We start from the raw sequence: 10,877 nt of genomic DNA, 5'->3' as shown, positions 1-10,877 counted from the left end.
AAAAAAAAACATTTTTTAAAAACAAATTGAATCTCGAAACTTAATTCCACTGAGATATGAAATTTCATGAATTTTTTTGTCATTTTCTTGGGGAAAATCCACAATTCCCTAGGTATTTCAATCGTACCAACATGAATTTTATAATTAAAGTAATTTGTGACAGAACACTAATATTGTAGCCACTGGTAGCCATGGTAGGTTATTCATAATCAGCTGGTTGATAAATTGAGAGTAGAATATTTCTTTCTGAAAATAATATCAGTTACGCCCCAATCCGTTGGGGAAGGAATCACTGCAACCGCTAAATTTTTGCCTTTCTGGCAGTGGTATATCCATTGATTGAACACAAAATTGATTAGGTATAATAATGGCAGAAAATGGGGATATTATCGAGGGATTCATATGTCCTATCTGCATGACTGATTTGAAAACACCGAGTCAACTCACAAAACACTTTGAAGAATTTCACAATGATGATCCCGAAATATTAAAATCACTAAAAGGTAAACACGAGTAGAAAAGTGAGTTTTGTCTTTATGTAGAATCGCTATTGTTTTACTGATAAATTAACAATGTGCTTTGCAATACTCATTTTGCACATAATCATCTCGAATACTTTAGCATTTATTGCTTTACAGATTTATTCGGGAAAGCTAAGAAGAAAATTCTCAAGCAGGATGATATCAATGACGGCCTAACTGAGCAAAATGTATCAATCAGTAAACGCAGGACAAGTCCTGAAATCAATTGGGGGCCACAGGAAATTGGTATATCATAAGGTTTCATTAATACAGTTTTGAAGAATGAAATCAAATAAATTCTCTAATTGGCCCTTGATTTTTCATTCACAGGTACTGTTAAAACCCATACTCTTCACTTCAGAGATATCAGAAATGCGAGGCTAGAGAGATACTCCGCTGAAACTAATAAGTTATTAATTAGATTGGATAAATTATTAAATAATTTGCCGACTGATCCAATTGATCGAAAAGGTAAATTTTATTGTAAAATTTCATAGTATTTACCGAGGTTTATATATATCTATATATAATTTAACGCTTTCAATTAATTTTTCATTGATATAACCCACACAAAAGGAAAATCTTAAGTTATTTCATTAATTTTACAATTGTCAAGTTCATGAGAAGACCATCGTTCCTTGGATAGAGGACAAAGACGTTAAACTCTGCCCCAACTGTGCGAGAAGTTTCCACCTGGCAAGGAGAAAGCATCACTGCAGACTGTGTGGTGCTGTAATGTGTCACGACTGCACGGTGTTTCTATCTCTATTAGATGCCAGTATGTACCGTAAAAAAATTGATTAATCAGCCTATATATCCACACTGATTTGTTTTTCATTATTACTAGAGAAAATGACAAGCCCAGTCTCTGTCCAAGATGACTCAGCAGTCTCGCCAACAGTCCCCGAGTCACACTTAACAGGTAGAATTCTCCGTGCTGGAATAGGTCTTACAAAACTTGCACGTTCTCCATCAAATAGTAGTTTAAACAGTGTTTTATCATTGATGAATGATCCAGCGAACGGTGAACAGCATTTCCGTTTGTGTACTCACTGCAAAAATCTTCTCGATGCCAGGCAGAGGCTTCAAGCACGACAATTCTCAAAACCAATAATCAACAAATTTTACGAAACTATGAGAACTTATATGGAGGAGGCGACCAAATTCATGACGATGTACCAAAAAATGTGGGAGTCCTTTAAGTAAGTGGAGACAAGTAGAATAAAATGGACATTAAGAATTTTTTTGTTTCGCGATCGAGGCTTTACAGTCTTTCAAATTTAACCTGCAGTTTTACTTTTGTTATTATGACCGATTTTCTTTTCAATAGCATATATTTACATTTAATTTATTGGCTAATTTTTTTAACTAAAGAAGAAAAATTAAAAATCAGTTGCTCTGCGATATATTTCAATATCTTTTCCAGTGAATTTCGATTTATTATTTGTTTCTCTCACAATAAAATAATTTTTATTTTCCATTGTTCTCCACTTTGTATTCCTGTTTTTAATTAATATCCTCAACAAATTCCTAGTGAAGGAGAAACCACGTACGATCTTCGAGACGCGCAAATTCTTCGAGTGAAAATAGCAAAGATAGGGGAGAACGTAGACAACATCAGCAAACGAATTCTAGCGATTGGAACAGCTGATGTGGAAAATCCACCGCAGGGGCAGGCCCTCAGACTCCACCAGATGGTCAGAGCCTCAGCCATGATTTTTCTGAAAGAGCACCTAGTGACAATTCCCTCATTACCGAGCGAAGAGGTGTATCTTACACTTCAAGAAAAGCGCCAGCAGAAAATTGAAGAGCGCGTGGCCTTCGAGAGGCAGTTGGAGATCGAAGAAGCTCTGAGGGAGAGGCGAAAAGAACAGAGAATCGACCATAAAAGTGGGATGAGTGGTGTTTCATCGGTTAAAAATAATGAAGTAAAGTAGTTGTGATTTCTTTAATGAAATGATTTATTTAATTGCTAATTGATAAATAAAAATATTTCTATTGAACAGCCAATAATGGAAAAGTCTGATGGCTGGGGACCGTCAAGTGCAGTTGCAATGCTCCCTTCAAGCACAATGGATCCAATTATCGAACAAATGAGCAATCTAAGGTCATACATAAAACAAGCACGTGCTGAGTGTAAGTATGATGAGGTGGCTACACTCGAGGGTAATTTAAAGGAACTCCAAAGTGCATACTTTGCTATGAAACAGACCAACGATGGTTAATCATAAAAATTATTATCACTAACAATAGAACTTGTAATCAAAATAAGTTGACCGATCTTATTAATCATGATTGATATCCAATATCCACAACTATACCCTTTGATCTTTACTAGCATTTATAAGAATATTCATATTCATTCCAATAATTGACCGAATCAAATCCATGATATTTGTTTTTCACTTTATCACTGAAAATTCTGATGTCTTTTAAGCTCAACTGTTGCATGTAAAAATGTTTCGGTGGCTTGTAAATAATATTTACTGAATATTTTGTTCCTATCACCTATCTTTCACTTCAAGTTTAATTGTTTAATAAGATATATCCTATCTTTCAACTATTTATAACGTAAAATATGTAAATTTATATAAAAACGACAAGTATTTAATTGAAATATAGTACATGAACAATACAAATCGGATCAGGCATTATTTCAGTATTTACAACTTGATTAATTAGAAATAGAATAATTTTAAAGATAAAAAAATGCAAAAAAAAAACAATGTTCAAAAAAATCAACCATAGATCGCCAATTGTCGTTCATCATCGCTTAAAAAGTTCTAAAATTGTAACAGGTAAATTCTGAACACTTCCCGAAATAACACAAGCATCAATTTCTTGTTCGGTCCCTTCAGACTCGTCATTTTTCGGTTTTAAATCATCCGGGAGGATTTCAGACATTGCGGGTAGATTGAAATCACTAGATTCCATGGAGGTTGTCTGAGAGTCTGTTTCCGAAATAATGCATTCAAAAGAATCAATTGACGAGGTGTTCTGAGTGGAAGAACTATTCACATTATTGTTTCCAGTATTCTGCGAGGGCTTGATACCCAACAGTGATATGCGGGGTGAAAAATTTGTTGTTTCAACGAGATCCCCATTTCCCCTGAATTCTTCATTTTCACTTAAGTTGGAACTGAATTTTATCATGTCACTTTTTTGGTCTTTTGTTGTATCACTGCTGTTTGAGAGTTTTATCAAGTCTGAACTTTCGTCGGGCTCTCTCTGAGGACCGTCCTGGACATTTTTATTCTGCTCTTCAATGAAATTCATTGCGATAATTCGAATATCTCCCTCTGGACAATTTATGTTATTGAGGCCGGCTTCAGCTGTAGATCTGTTCCAGAACTCTGCATCTTCGTTTTCCGGAGAATTAGACTTTCGAGGATTTAAATCCTCGAGTAATTTTGAAAGATCCACTACAGCTGCTGGACCTTCTTGCGGACGTAGTGGAGGCTTTCCTGCAGCAATTAATCATTAATAAAACAATAGTAAACCAATCCATTATCAATATAACTTGTATACTCTACAGTTTATTGAGTTTCTAACCTTTTAAAATATCCACTGCCAGATAATCAGCTGCCCTAAGCAGATTTGTCTCAATCAATAGTTGAATCATTGAACCGACAGTCGGCCTAGTTTTTCCCATTGAGCACCACTCTGACAAGAAAACTTCAGCAGCTGGACGTTGTTGGTTTTTCCCAGCTTCTTCAATTAATCTGTTTTGAAGAAATAAACATCAGAGTGTAGTAATAAAGATAGAATGGCGCAAGAAAGTGAGTTATTCATTTTGTTACGGTGTATAGAAAAGTAAATGAATTAATTATTGACCTGACATCTTCACTGGTAAAACGGGGAATGTCTTTAGATCCAGGTATTTTTATACTGGCCATGAGAATTTTCCACGATTCAGGACTAAGTGACCGGGCTAGGGAACTCAGCTCACCAACTGTCAGTTTCCTTATTTCTGTATTTGCATTCACCATTTTTCAATCAGAATTTCACTTTCACAACTTACAGATGGAACTCGTGGAGCCCAGTAGCAACTCAATTTGTAAAAAAAAAAAAAATCAGTTTCCAATTACGTTCATTACTTTCCTGAAAGACACTGACTACTTGTGAAAATTTTTTTTGTACATATAAACACTAGAGTCAACTACACAGTAATTAGGCGTTCAGAGAATGTTTGTGATGGTTGTGGGAATTCATCACGTGCGCCTCTAAAAACACTTTAACCGCCATTAGTATGCGCAGTTTTCCCATGCGCGCATGAGAACTCGTCGACTTGAGTGGGGATGGTTTCTCGGAAATAGAGCAACTTCTGAAATGTACTAAAAGTAGAACAATTTGAAGGATAGCTTGACAAAAATTGTTCTTTTCCTAGGAACGATATGAATCGAATTAAATGTGATTAGAAGGATTTAGGATTTGCGTGAAAAGTACGCCATCTTGTTTCAAGCACCACCCCCCGCCGCTTCTCGACCTTTGTTCATTCTCGTATATAAATAACAAGATACTGTCAAGATGATGGTGACCCCATCAACTCGAGGATTTTAAAATATTTCCTAAAATTATTCCCTCCTCTGAGATGATCATCAAGTTGCTCTATTGGACGTCAACAAAATGACTAATTTTTTGAATAAATTTTTTTACATACATTTTTAAGTTATTTTTGAAGAATAATTTTTGGGTGAAGTAACGACGATTTTAAGCCTTGAGTTATGAAAATGCTTTATTTGATATTTCATGGAAAATAACTTTGATATGAATTTTCATGTGTGTTTTCATAAGCGCATCTGAGTCTTCTTAAATATCCACTGATCATAAATGAACGAAGTAACAAATTCCGGAAACTCCTTTCTATTAACTAAATCTAAAAGAACATCATGAGCAATAAGAAATTTCTCCACCTCTGCAGGGACGTCTTTATAATTAGTCAAAATGTCTTTTAAAATTTGGTCTGCCCGATTCTTCACCAGCAGGACCGTGACAAAACCCCCCTCCTCCAGTAGGGCTCGATGTCTAATCCACTGCCAAATCTGAGATCTAGAGATTTCTGCTGTAGCCGAATCTTCAACTGAACCACCCAGAATGAAATGCCCTCTCCCACACAACCAATTGTAAATAAAAAATATAGAAACCCGAAGATTATGATCCAATCCTTTAATAGTCACTCCACCCCTCGGTAAACTCAGCAAGTCATCCTCGGTGATAGCCCCAGGGCTTCCCAAGAATGAAATCTGATTTGGAAAGGGTCCTCCATGATCTCTCCACAACTCCTTCATATAATGTACTAAGTTGACATCGTAAACCATGAATCCATCGACTCCGTTGTGTATCTCCTCTAACTTATCTTGGCAAATTCCTCGAACAACATTTCTAAAATCGTCATCATCAGGATGTGGCAATAATTTCGCTGCCATTCCACCAGTAGCATGTGCCCCCCTCCGATGACAAATTTTCACAACTAAATCCATATACTTCTTCAAGAATCTTTTGCTCATGTCAACGTATTTATTTCTGTCAGGAAGTAGAAACGACTCATCATCTCCGAATTTTGAAATAATCGAAGCTGCGTAGTCCCAGATGCCGCAGTTGAGCCCCAATGAGTGCTCCCGAAGTTCGTAAAGAATTCTCTCCATCTCGAAACTAGCCAGAATATTTTCAATTAAAACACACGCCTTTATAGAGGCATGAGGAAGTCTCAATTTTAATTCACTCCATGAGAAAATTTCATTCCACAAGCCGGCCTCCTCGGAGCTTTCTATTTTTGATAGGTAAAAGGCCGGACCTGAGCCTGTAGTCTGAAGGATTCTCCCTGTGTGGTAGATGAGAAGAGAAAAATCGAAAATTGGACCTGGTACTTGTCTCCCGTTAATACTCATGTTCGCCTCGATCATGTTCCACGCTCGGGGTCGTAGAACTAGAATTGGTGATTGGCTGATTGGGGGTACATTGGGGAGACGATTTTCAACGGCTTTCACGACATTGTGAAGACCGAAAATTTGATTGAACCAAGTCGGACAGTGTCCATCGTCAAAGTCCACTTGAATTCCCTGGACGTCAGCTTGCAGGGCTGAGGTCAAGTGAATTATGTTGCTGGGACTCACGTCACCCAGATCTATATGCCTGTTTTTCAAACGATTACCTGAAAATATCAGTTATTTTCCAGGGTAGATTGAAGATGATCAGTAATGTGCTGAATAATTTGAGAAAAAAAAAGGAAAAATTATCAAATCGCAAACTAAAAATATTTGATCCGGGAACATTGTAAAATTTATTGCATGAGACCACTCTATTCTGAACAATTAAATTTCATTAACTTTTAATGTGTTCCATATTTTTCATTAACAATTTCAATAAAAAAATGAAAATATTAGCTTTCAACTCACCAACAGGTGAGACTTTCCAATCCGCTTTCCCCTCCACCGCCTGGAACTTCAGCACCCTGAGTGTGTTTTTCAGCTCACTCTTTCTCCGTAATCTTTCGCTATACAATCTCTCAATTCTTTCTTCGAAGTCGATCATTAAGTTCACCATAAATTCAATGGCTCCTGGCGTGAACAATTCATCGAATTCTCTTTTCAAACCTTTAGGCGCACTATTCAAAAACACATGCCGATCTCTTTTATAATACACGTCAACACAAGTTTCTAGTGTTGATTGTTTTCTTTCAAGAGTGGAGAGCGCAGAGAGGAGATAATCATCCATTCTCGATTGAGGGTGATCCATCACTGACATAAATGGCAGCTGTTTATTGATGATAAGCAATTGGCATTGGTTGGGGTTAAGTTGTTGTCTTGTCTGTGTGGAGCCAATGCTAATCACATTATCTTTATGTTTGTCTCTGCAAAATATTCATTTTACCCTATCATATTTTAAAGTCAGGAACAAAACGCGAATACCTATTTTTCTTATCAAGTTATCTTTGCGATTCTTTTTTTCTGCTGACAACTACTTCATCTGTTAACATTTCAATGATTAATTTTTTATGTCTGAAATCGGTGTGATTTGGCCACACATTGCTTCTGGGCTCTCTATTCAATCTTCTATTCATTTTTAGTTGATTCTATTAAAATATTCAATAAGACATATTCTACAAAAAAAAAATTCAATGAAAAAAGTATTGTTAAGATGTTGTCTAGAATTTATTCAGTTCAAATTATTCAATGTTAGGATAAAATATCTTGATAAAATGAGCGAAAAATATAATGAGAAAATATGAGACTTTTGTGGAAAGGATTTAATCGACATCAATAGAAAATATTTCAATAGTATAAGTTACAAAAACAAATTGAGTGGAGGAGGAAAGGTCTTGACAATCTGGCCGTACAGAAATATTAAATTGCTTTGATTCCAATCATGAAAGCCACTTTGATATGTCCCTTGCATTTTCATGGCTTTTAGCAATTCGAGAGCCGAATTGGAAGGCTCGTTTTGGAAAATTTGACGTCTCTTTAAGGTCTAGTTTGAAGGCGCAGAGACGAAGAAGTAGTTTATCACCTAGACCAGGGGGAAGATGATCAGTGGGACAGCATCTAAAAAAGAAATGATCATATTCTGCATTCATTAGCTTCGAATTATATGAAATTAAAATTTACAAATATTTATAAATGTTTATGGGATTTCTGGATGAGTGAATTATTTCGGACCTTTCCCAAGGCTTGAGACTCGTTACATATTTGATGAAATTATTATCCAAGTATGGTAGCCTCGATTGTCTTCCGTGATCCGACACCACTCGATTATCTCTCCCCAAGTTTCTCTCCGATATTCTGTTAATTTCTGTTTGCAATTCTTCAGCCAGGCCAACCCATCCTCTGCGTTTTAGGATGGTTCTGTGCCTGGTGTAACCACCAAAGAGCTCATCAGCTCCCATTCCCAGAAGGAGGATTCTGCATGGAGACTCATATGATTCATTCGTATTAACTAAAGTTCCACAGCCTCTGGCTGCAAACCACAGGGCACAGCCAAGACTCTCGTCTAATATTGTTCGAAGGGGGTAAACAAGATGGCAGATTCTCGTTTGGAGACATTTTTCTAGCTCTGCTTGAGTTACATTACTCTGTCAAATAAAGAATATTTTTTTTATTGACTAGATGCTGAAGAATTCCTGTAAAGAATATTAATATAAAAATTTAAACAAAAAAATACAATTCTCTCCTGAAATTTCTACTATTTAAAAAAAAAATAAAATAAATTCTTCAGAATTTTCTTCTCACAATGCCTCTACCTCAATGAAATTCCACTTTCTAGTTGGATAATTTCTCTTCAGTTCCTCCCAGGCTAACCTTCCAGTCTTTCTATCAGGCACCTCAAAGTTTATTTGCTTCCGTTTCTGCCGAATCTCACTTTGGCTCGTCTTCCCAGTAAAATTTTTAGCCTCCTTCTCTGCCTTTTCAAATGCCACATTTATCAAATCTATGCTCTCCCCCTCCGGTACAAAATCATGAGTAATAGCAGCTAGAATTGTTGAGTCGAGGCCCCCAGAAAACAGCAAACCAATTTTTGAATGTATACATTTTACTGTTTTCTCCCTCAATGCCAACTCAATGCAATTTTTGCAGTAATTAGGTTTCTTTTCAACTCTCACTCTGACAGACTCTCTTAAATGTTTCAATACTTCATCGACCCTTTTAGCGATGTCTGAATTTTCCATAAAATTCATCATTATTTCTCGAACATTATGCCCAGCGGATTTTAGAGTTAAGAATGAAGAATCTTCTGAAAGTGGTTCTGAAGTGATTTCATTTTTTTCAATTGACAAAATACAACTTTTAATATTTATATATATTCCTAGATGCTTGTTGAGGCTATCGCCTATTCCTAAGATTTCCTTCCAAGGAAATAAAGCCAGATTAAAATCATCCCTTTTTAAATCCATTACGTAAATTCCCAGAGACGGTATTTCCATCCATTTATCAAGATTTTTACTTGCAACTGAAGAAATTAACATACGCCTCTTCTCGGGGACAATTTTTATTAATAAACTATGACGACCGATGATATCTCTCCCAAAATATAACAATTTTGATGATTGATCGTAGTATATAAAACTGTATGGGCCCTCGACTGATCGAAATGTCTGAACAATGTCTCCAGATTGCTGGATGGCTGTGTAAAGATATTCAGTGTCAGAGACTACATTCTGTGCAAGAGGACCCGAGAAAATATCCCCATTCCATAATAAAATATTTCCCATTCCTTCCTGAAGGGGTTGACTTGTCATGCTGGAGCCTTGAGTCCATAATACCCAACCTCGAAATTCTGCGTTCCATTCACCACTTATATTTTTACCGATGAAAACAGAATGAACATTGTCTGGTCCTCGTCGTTCGTTGTTGGCAAAACAATCTTGCACATCGATACATTCAGAAGAATTATATCCTTCTTTGAGTTCTTGTTTTGCCCCGTTCTCAAGGTAACAGAAGATTCCGCACATGTTGACTTGTTATAATTTGTTTGTTGTGTGAGTGAACATAACCTATTGAGAGGCCTATTTAAAAGACCAACTCCTGAACGAACATTATTTTCTAATAGACGATTGTAATATGGCATAAATTATTTTATTCTTTTATTCACAACATATAAGTAATAGGTAAAAGCTGTCGACCGTATTGAACTCTTTTCTTCCATTTGTTAAATATTTTCATATTTTCCTTCTTTTAGTGATTTTTTTACGTCTTTGGAACATAGAGGTCACAACTTACAGGTAGCTATTGCGAGTTCCGCATGTCGCACACAGAGGTCATTACTCACATTATGCATTTAACAATAAATGAGAAACTAACAAAACATTTTAAGCTTAGTACAAACAGGTACAAACCTAGTACAAATAATGGAATTAGTGCATCTTGCGATGAGCAATCATCTGTCAGCTATCTACGGTACCCGAATATCATTTATCCATTTCCGCCAAACGCCATTGCGCGGTTGTGTTTTGGTCCTAAATAAAAATGGCTGACCTCAGTGTATTGGCAAGATACCGCTGATATTTGTGAATTTATATTAATGAATAAATTCACTGGTGATTATAAATACCTGGATCATCAGTCTCGGACTGATCAGTTAATCGTTGCTCATCTCCGCGATTAGTGATGAGTGTTTGAAAGGGCTTGTTCATTGAAGAAAATAAACATTGCTGTGTAAAGATAATTCTCCTCGGCGTGACGAAATCTTCACACATAGACACGAGAAAACATTGAGCTCCAGAAGTGAAAAGAATCGACAAATTTTGTGACAACCAGCATCAATGCCCTGCTTTCATTTCATTGATAACAATTAATTGGTAATTGTTCACCAGAATCGATGAGTTTATGAGCCAATTCTGTTGACTTCAGTGGATTTTTATGC

General features: G+C 36.3%; 3 protein-coding genes across 6 annotated transcripts; 1 reads left to right on the top strand and 2 right to left on the bottom strand.

Moving 5' to 3' along the window:
* Nucleotides 1-166: 166 nt before the first annotated feature.
* On the top strand, nucleotides 167-3,160 carry Rbsn-5 (Rabenosyn-5). 2 transcript variants are annotated; one of them, XM_064122262.1, is made up of 8 exons: nucleotides 167-503; nucleotides 639-767; nucleotides 852-992; nucleotides 1,138-1,299; nucleotides 1,369-1,443; nucleotides 1,540-1,723; nucleotides 2,056-2,449; nucleotides 2,528-3,160. In XM_064122262.1, exons 1-8 carry the CDS (start codon nucleotides 368-370, stop codon nucleotides 2,744-2,746), a joined length of 1,440 nt encoding a protein of 479 aa, XP_063978332.1. In that variant the 5' UTR covers nucleotides 167-367; the 3' UTR covers nucleotides 2,747-3,160. The 2 variants fall into 2 exon arrangements, with proteins under 2 accessions (XP_063978332.1, XP_063978323.1); XM_064122253.1 differs by having other exon boundaries at nucleotides 1,369-1,723.
* LOC135163069 (asparagine synthetase domain-containing protein 1) lies at nucleotides 3,017-10,202 on the bottom strand. 3 transcript variants are annotated; one of them, XM_064122223.1, is made up of 5 exons: nucleotides 8,758-10,202; nucleotides 8,177-8,589; nucleotides 7,430-8,062; nucleotides 6,917-7,371; nucleotides 5,239-6,672 (listed from the first exon to the last, which is right to left on the bottom strand). In XM_064122223.1, the coding sequence occupies exons 1-3, from the start codon at nucleotides 9,964-9,966 to the stop codon at nucleotides 7,885-7,887; spliced, it is 1,800 nt and encodes a 599-aa protein (XP_063978293.1). In that variant the 5' UTR covers nucleotides 9,967-10,202; the 3' UTR covers nucleotides 5,239-6,672; nucleotides 6,917-7,371; nucleotides 7,430-7,884. The 3 variants fall into 3 exon arrangements, with proteins under 3 accessions (XP_063978309.1, XP_063978293.1, XP_063978301.1); XM_064122239.1 differs by lacking the exons at nucleotides 8,177-8,589; nucleotides 8,758-10,202 and adding exons at nucleotides 3,017-3,985; nucleotides 4,074-4,243 and having other exon boundaries at nucleotides 4,356-6,672; nucleotides 6,917-7,883; XM_064122231.1 differs by having other exon boundaries at nucleotides 6,917-8,062.
* LOC135170806 (malate synthase-like) lies at nucleotides 5,309-7,256 on the bottom strand. Its single transcript, XM_064136907.1, has 2 exons — nucleotides 6,917-7,256; nucleotides 5,309-6,672 (listed from the first exon to the last, which is right to left on the bottom strand). Exons 1-2 carry the CDS (start codon nucleotides 7,254-7,256, stop codon nucleotides 5,309-5,311), a joined length of 1,704 nt encoding a protein of 567 aa, XP_063992977.1.
* Nucleotides 10,203-10,877: the final 675 nt, after the last annotated feature.

The sequence above is a fragment of the Diachasmimorpha longicaudata genome, chromosome 1 (assembly GCF_034640455.1).
Source record: "Diachasmimorpha longicaudata isolate KC_UGA_2023 chromosome 1, iyDiaLong2, whole genome shotgun sequence".
Classification (NCBI taxonomy): Eukaryota; Metazoa; Arthropoda; class Insecta; order Hymenoptera; family Braconidae; genus Diachasmimorpha; species Diachasmimorpha longicaudata.
The sequence above is the reverse complement of the archived record's forward strand: the minus strand, read 5'-3'. Positions and strand labels throughout refer to the sequence as shown.

Excerpts from the sequence above, each read along its gene's own strand:
- Rbsn-5 (XM_064122253.1), top strand. The coding sequence starts at position 368 with ATGGCAGAAAATGGGGATATTATCGAGGGATTCATATGTCCTATCTGC. Across the intron at positions 504-638 it reads AATATTAAAATCACTAAAAG|ATTTATTCGGGAAAGCTAAG; the intron begins GTAAACACGAGT and ends ATTGCTTTACAG. Across the intron at positions 993-1,137 it reads TGATCCAATTGATCGAAAAG|TTCATGAGAAGACCATCGTT; the intron begins GTAAATTTTATT and ends ACAATTGTCAAG.
- LOC135170806 (XM_064136907.1), bottom strand. The coding sequence starts at position 7,256 with ATGGATCACCCTCAATCGAGAATGGATGATTATCTCCTCTCTGCGCTC. Across the intron at positions 6,673-6,916 it reads TTGGAAAGTCTCACCTGTTG|GTAATCGTTTGAAAAACAGG; the intron begins GTGAGTTGAAAG and ends TGATATTTTCAG.
- LOC135163069 (XM_064122231.1), bottom strand. The coding sequence starts at position 9,966 with ATGTGCGGAATCTTCTGTTACCTTGAGAACGGGGCAAAACAAGAACTC. Across the intron at positions 8,590-8,757 it reads GAAAGTGGAATTTCATTGAG|AGTAATGTAACTCAAGCAGA; the intron begins GTAGAGGCATTG and ends TTTATTTGACAG. Across the intron at positions 8,063-8,176 it reads AGTCTCAAGCCTTGGGAAAG|ATGCTGTCCCACTGATCATC; the intron begins GTCCGAAATAAT and ends TTTCTTTTTTAG.